This window comes from Coregonus clupeaformis, chromosome 4 (genome assembly GCF_020615455.1).
Source record: "Coregonus clupeaformis isolate EN_2021a chromosome 4, ASM2061545v1, whole genome shotgun sequence".
In the NCBI taxonomy this organism is placed as follows: domain Eukaryota; kingdom Metazoa; phylum Chordata; class Actinopteri; order Salmoniformes; family Salmonidae; genus Coregonus; species Coregonus clupeaformis.
Window position 1 is genome coordinate 7507191 of NC_059195.1, and position 10468 is coordinate 7517658.

Consider the following 10468-nt stretch of genomic DNA (forward strand, 5'->3'; position numbering starts at 1 on the left):
CACACAAATACACACACACACACCTGTGGGAGCGATGACACTCCCATACTCCCATTTAGGGTCCTCTGAGAAACCTCACCACCATCCCCCCCTTAAGGCTCCCCCACCCAAATGTACTTCCCATATTGCTGTGTGTTCCTGCGTAATTGTTTCCTATGAGGGTCATTAGCAGCACTAAAAGTACACATACAGGAGAACAGAGGGTGCACTGGGTATACTCCTTCTGTCTCTGTTTACTACGTCTCTGACTAAACCATACATAGTATGAGTACACAGGCACTACATTGACATCCATGGTTTACATGATGACATTGAGAGTCATTTACAGTGACAGTGTCAGTGAGGCCTTGCTAAGCTGGTCCCAGTGAATAGGGCCAGCTAAGTGGGACCAGATTGAGGAGTCACCTGAGTACGTCTTTTAACCATAAGGGAAATGGCTAAACCAAATGCTGCTATGTGTGTGCAGGGAGAAAGCTAAAGGTCTCTACAGTGGGCCTGGACACCACAGCTGTGGATTCAATGTCACCAACAGGGCTTCGGGAGCCATTACAAATACGGAGTACACTCAGTGACACACGTGCGTGCGCACACACATGATCAGGCATACACATAGGCTCAGATGTACAGTGTATTTTATATGTCCACCCTTAACAACACACACACACACACACACACACACACACACACACAGGTTGGCTGGATTCATTCCACCTTCGTTTCAAACTCCTAACCAACATAGAGGAATATTATCAGCATGGGGGGAATGATCTGGAAAACATACTCCCTAATTTCATTGTAATAGGAATTCCCTGATTTGCCATCAAGCACAAATCCATTCCCCAGTCAAACCCGGCATTACAGTTTCACCTCAATACTCACAGGCACTAGAAAAACAATATACAGGTATCTTCATACAGTGAGGGAAAAAAGTATTTGATCCCCTGCTGATTTTGTACGTTTGCCCACTGACAAAGAAATGATCAGTCTATAATTTTAATGGTAGGTTTATTTGAACAGTGAGAGACAGAATAACAAAAACAAAATCCAGAAATACGCATGTCAAAAATGTTATATATTGATTTGCATTTTAATGAGGGAAATAAGTATTTGACCCCCTCTCAATCAGAAAGATTTCTGGCTCCCAGGTGTCTTTTATACAGGTAACGAGCTGAGATTAGGAGCACACTCTTAAAGGGAGTGCTCCTAATCTCAGCTTGTTACCTGTATAAAAGACACCTGTCCACAGAAGCAATCAATCAGATTTCAAACTCTCCACCATCGCCAAGACCAAAGAGCTCTCCAAGGATGTCAGGGACAAGATTGTAGACCTACACAAGGCTGGAATGGGCTACAAGACCATCGCCAAGCAGCTTGGTGAGAAGGTGACAACAGTTGGTGCGATTATTCGCAAATGTAAGAAACACAAAATAACTGTCAATCTCCCTCGGCCTGGGGCTCCATGCAAGATCTCACCTCGTGGAGTTGCAATGATCATGAGAACGGTGAGGAATCAGCCCAGAACTATATGGGAGGATCTTGTCAATGATCTCAAGGCAGCTGGGACCATAGTCACCAAGAAAACAATTGGTAACACACTACGCCGGGAAGGACTGAAATCCTGCAGCGCCGCAAGGTCCCCCTGCTCAAGAAAGCACATATACAGGCCCGTCTGAAGTTTGCCAATGAACATCTGAATGATTCAGAGGAGAACTGGGTGAAAGTGTTGTGGTCAGATGAGACCAAAATCGAGCTCTTTGGCATCAACTCAACTCACCGTGTTTGGAGGAGGAGGAATGCTGCCTATGACTCAAAGAATACCATCCCCACCGTCAAACATGGAGGTGGAAACATTATGCTTTGGGGGTGTTTTTCTGCTAAGGGGACAGGACAACTTCACCGCATCAAAGGGACGATGGACGGGGCCATGTACCGTCAAATCTTGGGTGAGAACCTCCTTCCCTCAGCCAGGGCATTGAAAATGGGTCGTGGATGGGTATTCCAGCATGACAATGACCCAAAACACACGGCCAAGGCAACAAAGGAGTGGCTCAAGAAGAAGCACATTAAGGTCCTGGAGTGGCCTAGCCAGTCTCCAGACCTTAATCCCATAGAAAATCTGTGGAGGGAGCTGAAGGTTCGAGTTGCCAAACGTCAGCCTCGAAACCTTAATGATTTGGAGAAGATCTGCAAAGAGGAGTGGGACAAAATCCCTCCTGAGATGTGTGCAAACCTGGTGGCCAACTACAAGAAACGTCTGACCTCTGTGATTGCCAACAAGGGTTTTGCCACCAAGTACTAAGTAATGTTTTGCAGAGGGGTCAAATACTTATTCCCTCATTAAAATGCTAATCAATTTATATAATTTTTGACATGCGTTTTTCTGGATTTTTTTGTTGTTGTTATTCTGTCTCTCACTGTTCAAATAAACCTACCATTAAAATTATAGACTGATCATGTCTTTGTCAGTGGGCAAACGTACAAAATCAGCAGGGGATCAAATACTTTTTTCCCTCACTGTAATAGGTAATATGAATATCAAAATGGTCCATTTGATGACATAATAAATAATTGATTCAAGATAAACAACTAGCAACAGCAAATTTAAACAGTTGAATAAATCATTGATAAAAAAGGAATGTAAATACATCAAAATAATACAAAATAACCAAAATGATCAAGTAAAAATAATAAATAAATAAACAAATTGAAGAATAAATACATAAATTAATTAAATAAATACAATGATTAATTAATTAATTAGGATAAATTAACTTTTGTGAAATTTGGGTGTCACACACAATCTAATTTACATCATCAAGTCCCTTATAACAGTGTCTAATGAACAACAGCAAAAGGTTTTAAATGAACACTTCATTATCACACTCCATCCAATTCAGTTTCTTTTTCTTTTTTACCAAGGTTCATTCAGTCCCATGCCAGCCTGCTTCTCTCCCCTGTGACAAGTGCCATCCCCATGGGCTTGAGTCTGGCCCCGGTCCCCCATTCACTGTAAAACAACAGGCAACTCCAGAAAAACACTGGCACTCAATGACCAATCCAAAACACATTTGAATATTAAAAGCTGTGAGGGGAGCGGATGGCTGTAGAGAGAGGTGCACGACCTGGTGAGAAGTCTCCAGATGTCACTCAGCCCCTGATGTGATGCTGCCATTGACACGGACAGAGAAGGGGGTGTAAATCCCCCGCCAACACCCCCTGTCCTCCGTACTTGGGTCGCTCCATCCTGAGTTAATCCCACTTTATCCAGGAGAGCCGGGCTGTCAGATCTAGAGTGAGACAGGGGACAAAAGCAGGGCAAACATGGGGCTTTAGATACATCTTTAGATGCATTTTAATTATTGTTTAATAAGTTGCATGTCCGGGCTGAGCAAAGGGGTACAGTCACTCCTCAATGCCCCCTCCGTATGGCTGGAGTGGAGCCCCACAGAATTGGTTAACTAAAGTACACAGGCAACCATTGAGTGCAGTGAGAATACTTGTGCTCTGGCAAAGGGGAGCCTTTGAGCACCCACACCAAAGCGAGAGACAGCTGGGAATAAAACACACAACAAACAAACAAAGCAAGCTGTTTACGTGACACAAACTCAATTAAGAGTCAATGAGCTTTGGAGTTTGCTGTTGGCCATTAGCATATGCTGTCCTTCTCCTTGTGCTAATTTAATTATAAACACTTGGTAGGATACTTCATCCTTCCTTGGGTCTATCCTGTGTGCTGTTTGCAATTCTCGTGAATGGGGTTTGGTAATGTCCCACACCCAACATTAAGTCACAAACCATATGGGCCATGCATATACAGTATTGGTTGACAAAACTAGAATTCCAATGGAAAAATATTGATTTACCGTAACGCCATCCAAGTTTTATTGTCACATGCACTAGTACAGTGAAATGCCTTTCTTGCTTGCTCTTTCCCAACAACGCAATAATACTATGAAAAATAAATAATTAAAAAGTCAAGTAGAAGAAAAACGCACAAGAAATATAAATAAGAAGAACACGAGAAAAGACCGCCAAAAGTTAGTTGAATTTCCAATGTGTTATTACTCTGCTTTCAACCATCTAAAAGCACAACCAAATTCCAAAGGAAAAAAAGATGTCTGATTTTTGGTTTAGTTGTCACCCAAATGTCTATCACTGCGCTTGCAACCATTTAAAAGCACAGCAAAGTTCAAATGGGAATACAATGTCAGATGTTTTGTTTATTTATACAACAGATTAATGTGTTATCACTGTGCTTCATCTAATAGCAGAATCAAATGACCTGGATTGCGCAGATTATTACAGCAATTGTGAAGATCTCCACAGACCTGCGACGAGCCAACGACCTATGCATTCTATCTTGAACATGCACTATATATGATTACCTGATAACCAAGTGGCGAATCGCATCTCTGCATGTCTGGCAGACATATCAGTGTGGATGACGGATCACCACCTCAAGCTGAACCTCGGCAAGACGGAGCTGCTCTTCCTCCCGGGGAAGGACTGCCCACTCCATGATCTCGCCATCACAGTTGACAACTCCGTTGTGTCCTCCTCCCAGAGTGCAAAGAACCTTGGCGTGACCCTGGGCAACACCCTGTCGTTCTCCGCTAACATCAAAGCGGTGACCCGATCCTGTAGGTTCATGCTCTACAACATTCGTAGAGTACGACCCTACCTTACACAGGAAGCGGCACAGGTCCTAATCTAGGCACTTGTCATCTTCCGTCTGGATTACTGCAACTCGCTGTTGGCTGGGCTCCCTGCCTGTGCCATTAAACCCCTACAACTCATCCAGAACGCTGCAGCCCGTCTGGTGTTCAACCTTCCCAAGTTCTCTCACGTCACCCCGCTCCTCCGCACACTCCACTGGCTTCCAGTTGAAGCCTGCATCTGCTACAAGACCATGGTGCTTGCCTACGGAGCTGTGAGGGGAACGGCACCTCCGTACCTTCAGGCTCTGATCAGTCCCTACACCCAAACGAGGGCATTGCGTTCATCCACCTCTGGCCTGCTGGCCCCCCTACCTCTGCGGAAACACAGTTCCCACTCAGCCCAGTCAAAACTGTTCGCTGCTCTGGCACCCCAATGGTGGAACAAGCTCCCTAACGATGCCAGGACAGCGGAGTCACTCACCAACTTCCGGAGACACTTGAAACCCCACCTCTTTAAGGAATACCTGGGATAGGATAAAAGTAATCCTTCTACCCTCCCCCTACCCCACCAATTTTTTTTAAAAATATATTGTAAAGTGGTTATCCCACTGGCTATCATAAGGTGAATGCACCAATTTGTAAATCGCTCTGGATTAGAGCGTCTGCTAAATGACGAAAATGTAAATAAAATGTAAATGTAAGAAGGCATTTATAGTTACAGTAGCCTCAAGATGTGGCCATGGATGTCTTACGGTAAGGTTAAATGTTACATTGGGCTATTTACTGTATTAAAAAAGTTATATTGAATTGTGTTTGGTTGACAATGCAACCAAATATCAACATATAAAGGAGATGTATCTACTGCTTGGATAGTTCCATCTGAGCCACTGGCTTAATCCCATTCTTTAACTTTTATTTTTGCTTGAGTTGGAGATGTGAATCCAACATATAATTTGTAAACTTGTCGACAAGTTAATAGACTATTTATTGTATTTAAAATGTATATTGAATTGTGTTTGGTTGTCAACGCAACCAAATATCAACATTTGAAGGAGATTTATCTTAGGCTTAGATAATAAAAAATAAATTGGTCATTTAGCAGACGCTCTTATCCAGAGCGACTTACAGGAGCAATTAGGGTTAAGTGCCTTGCTCAAGGGCACATCGACAGATTTTTCACCTAGTCGGCTCGGGGATTAGAACCAGCGACCTTTCGGTTACTGGTACAACGCTCTTAACCACTAAGCTATCTGCCGCCCATCTATAATTGATCGTTTGGATTCACATCTCCATCTCAACCAAAAATCTAAGTTAATGAATAGGACTAAATCAATTCAAACATTAAATGCACTTTAGTTTGATTTGATTAAGTCCTATACTTTAACTTTGATTTTTGGTTGAGATGGAGATGTGAATCCAACATATAAATTATTCATTTGTAGATTTACATTTTAGTCATTTAGCAGACGCTCTTATCCAGAGCGACTTACAGTTAGTGAGCGCATAAATGTTTCATACTGGCCCCCCGTGGGAAACTAACCCACAACCCTGGCATTGCAAGCGCCATGTTCTACCAACTAAGCTACACGGTCAGACTAAATCAATGGCACAGATGGAGCTATACAAGCAGAAGACAAATCTCCTTTTAATGTTGCTATTTGGTTGCATTGACAACCAAACACAATTAAATATCACTAAATATCATTACATTTGAAATCAACCAGTGCTTGAAACCCTAGGCATATGTATTGTTTATTTTTTGTTGAATCCTGGATTAAATGTAATCAATAGCTGTTGATGACTTTGCAAATGCTATACAGGCCTAAATAGTATAATTGATGATATACACTACCGGTCAAAAGTTTTAGAACACCTACTCATTCAAGGGTTTTTCTTTATTTTTACTATTGTCTACATTGTAGAATAATAGTGAAGATATCAAAACTATGAAATAACACATATGGAATCATGTAGTAACCAAAAAAGTGTTAAACAAATCAAAATATATTTTATATTTGAGATTCTTCAAATAGCCACCCTTTGCCATGATGACAGCTTTGCACACTCTTGGCATTCTCTCAACCAGCTTCATGAGGTAGTCACCTGGAATGCATTTCAATTAACAGGTGTGCCTTCTTAAAAGTTAATTTGTGGAATTTATTTCCTTCTTAATGTGTTTGAGCCAATCAGTTGTGTTGTGACAAGGTCGGGGGGGTATACAGAAGATAGCCCTATTTGGTAAAAGACCAAGTCCATATTATGGCAAGAACAGCTCAAATAAGCAAAGAGAAACGACAGTCCATCATTACATTAAGACATTAAGGTCAGTCAATACGGAACATTTCAAGAACTTTGAAAGTTTCTTCAAGTGCAGTCGCAAAAACCATCAAGCGCTATGATGAAACTGGTTCTCATGAGGACAGGAATGGAAGACCCAGAGTTACTTCTGCTGCAGAGGATAAGTTCATTAGAGTTACCAGCCTCAGAAATTGCAGCCGAAATAAATGCTTCACAGAGTGAAAGTAACAGACACATCTCAACATCAACTGTTCAGAGGAGACTGTGTGAATCAGGCCTTCATGGTCAAATTGCTGCAAAGAAACCACTACTAAAGGACAACAATAAGAAGGAGAGACTTGCTTGGGCCAAGAAACATGAGAAATTGACATTAGACCAGTGGAAATTTGTCCTTTGGTCTGGAGTCCAAATGTGAGATTTTTGGTTCGAACTGCTGTGTCTTTGTGAGACGCGGTGTGGTGAACGGATGATCTCCGCATGTGTATTTCCCACTGTGGTATGATGGTGTGGGGGTGTTTTGCTGGTGACAATGTCTGTGATTTATTTAGAATTCAAGGCACATTTCACCAGCATGGCTACCACAGCATTCTGCAGCGATAAGCCATCCCATCTGGTTTGGGCTTAGTGGGACTATCATTTGTTTTTCAACAGGACAATGACCCAAAACCCCTCCAGGCTGTGTAAGGGCTATTTGACCAAGAAGGAAAGTGATGGAGTACTGTATCAGATGACCTGGCCTCCACAATCCCCCGACCTCAACCAAATTGAGATGGTTTGGGATGAGTCGGACCGCAGAGTGAAGGAAAAGCATCCAACAAGTGCTCAGCATATGTGGGAACTCCTTCAAGACTGTTGGAAAAGCATTCCATGTGAAGCTGGTTGAGAGAATGCGAAGAGTGTGCAAAGCTGTCATCAAGGCAAAGGGTGGCTATTTGACACTTTTTTGGTTACTACATGATTCCATATGTGTTATTTCATAGTTTTTATGTCTTCACTATTATTCTACAATGTAGACAATAGTAAAAAAAAGAATAAGAAAAACCATTGAATGAGTAGGTGTTCTAAAACTTTTGACCGGTAGTGTATGACATAAAGTATGATTACATTCCATTTGCTCTGTTAAACCTACCCTTTGGAATGACTTCAAAAGCAACAGTGAATCTATTTAGTTTTTAAGTGGAGTTCTCTCAACAATCATTCTCATTATAGCACATTGGTAATAGTCAGTGACAAATATCATAGCTAAGCAGGGCTTGGGTAAAACCCTGGATGGGAGACCAAAGTGTACCTGTAGATAGACCAATTCTCCAGTAGGAGGTGCTGCCCAGCCTATTTATTTTGTCTGATAGTGGATATAATGTTGAAGCTCTAACATGCTTTAAAGGTACAAATTCAACATATTTTATACAAGGTTTGTCTATGTTGAAATTTGGTTACCAAGATGATACAATCCTGGGGTTGAAATGTCACCCTTTAAAATAACAGTTTATGTTGATGACTTTTTCAAATCCAATGTGTTTTCCACATAGATTCCACGTCACAATACATTGACAAATTAAGTTGAAACAAAGTTGATTCAACCAGTGGGAGTCTACTGTAATATACTATTTGGCTAGGCTTAATCTAAGTCATAGCTCCTACACATTCTCAGTTATCCTATTGACCATTTCTAGTTCATATAATTACGACAATGTCGGAGGCAACAGTATCTAGAGGCCCGATGTAGGCTACTGCAGGAGCTTTTGCACCAGTTTTTATTTAGCCTTTCAATCTTTGAATGGAACAGATTCAAAAGCTTATCTTTCAATGCAAATAATCGAATTGTTTATAACTGTAATCTCATTGCATAATCTAACATGGTTCTGACGACATATACTTTTTCAGTAATTAGGCTATTTGTATTTTCTGCTCACCACTTGTGTTCCAAATGGCATTGGTTTGATTCTTGTAACCATTCTTCATGCATTCATCCAAGTATGACTTGGGGTCGCAGCCGGACATCAGTATTTCTCTCAGTAGGGCGATGTAGGCAATAGCGAGTCTCAGGGTATCAATCTTGGACAGGCGCTTCTCGTAAGGAAAGGTGGGCACGTGGCACCGCAGCTCTTCGAACGCCGAATTGATACTCAGCATCCTCTTCCTCTCCCGGATATTAGCGGCGTGTCGCTGGATCTTGTACGGGTGATGGGGCACAAACCGCCGTGGCCTGCGCTTGCTCATCTCGTGGGGCTCGTCCACCGAGGAGCTGTCCACTTCAGCACCGGCGCCAAGGCCGGGAGACTGCGAGTCCAGGTCTGTGAATGTAAGCTGCGCGTCCGGGAACATGGACTGGCCACCGAACGAGGACCAGGGCGAAAGCTGGCCGGTGACCGTGGTGCAGTCGAAGAGTAGACTGTCCAACTGGGCCTGGAACTGGAAGTTAAAGTCCATATGCCCCCAGAAATCAAAGTCTGTAGTGCCATCTTGAGCCAAGTCAAATAATATATCTTCCATTTTAAAGTATTATTGTTCAATTCAGTTCAACACGCTGTTTTTACCCGGCCGGAGAAAACGTGTAAAGTTAGCCTGCTGCACGAAATGAGTTGTTGTTCAGACATCCGTGCCTAGTTTAAAACTCCCTCGTTCAAAATAAAGTGCTTGTGAGGACCGTTGGATTGTGCGCTACAAGTCACTTGTAATCTCTGGACTGTGTGACACGCGCAGGGACACATCCCGATGATGAAATAGTTCCTGGGCTTCCATGTCTCGCTGCCGGGGGCTCGCAGCAGAGGGCGCGCAGCAGAGGGCACGCGCATATTCTAAAGGCTGAAAAGGACCTAATTAGGACACATATGCCCCCTCCTATTAGATCACTCATTGCCTTTTAAAAAGCGGAGCTAGATACAAAGGAATCAGTTGATCTTCACATTACCGACAGAAGAAAAACACGTGTCCAATTATAAACTTTCCTCAAGTTGTTCCCTATACAACGAGCAAAGAGTAGCCTCATATTTACAAAGAAAACGACGTAGACTATTTGCCATTCGTTCCTTGAGGCCTCGTGCCCAGTTTTGCCCCGCGTCGAGCACTTGGTCAACCGGGTGGCATATGAATAGAATAGCTTTATAATGAGATCTCAGCTCGAGCCACACAATACTGTCAGAAACATATGATAGCACTCTCAATTATCTAGCGACATAGCCCCCAATTTAAGGCTTAGTTGATAGGCCTACAAAACGAGCAATGGCAGACAAGTAAATGATGTTGAGGGTGTTGGTACAACAATACAGATCGAATTATAAAAATGCAAGGGGCTTCCATTGCAAATCAAATCAAATTGTACTTGCCACATGCGCCGAATACAACCTTAGAGTGAAATGCTTACTTACAAGCGCTTAACCAACCATGCAGGTTTAAGAAAAATAAGTGTTAAGTAAAAAATAGATAAGTAAAAGATAAAAATAATTAAAGAGCAGCAGTAAAATAAAATAACAGTAGGGAGGCTATATACAGGTGGTACCAGTACAGAGTCA

At 42.3% G+C, this 10468-nt stretch overlaps 1 protein-coding gene across 1 annotated transcript; it reads right to left on the reverse strand.

Annotated features, from left to right (window-relative positions):
• Nucleotides 1-2789: 2789 nt before the first annotated feature.
• LOC121555616 (transcription factor 21-like) lies at nt 2790-9988 on the reverse strand. The gene is made up of 2 exons (XM_041869447.2): nt 8870-9988; nt 2790-3287 (listed from the first exon to the last, which is right to left on the reverse strand). Exons 1-2 carry the CDS (start codon nt 9447-9449, stop codon nt 3250-3252), a joined length of 618 nt encoding a protein of 205 aa, XP_041725381.1. The 5' UTR covers nt 9450-9988; the 3' UTR covers nt 2790-3249.
• Between the last annotated feature and the right edge of the window lie 480 nt (nt 9989-10468).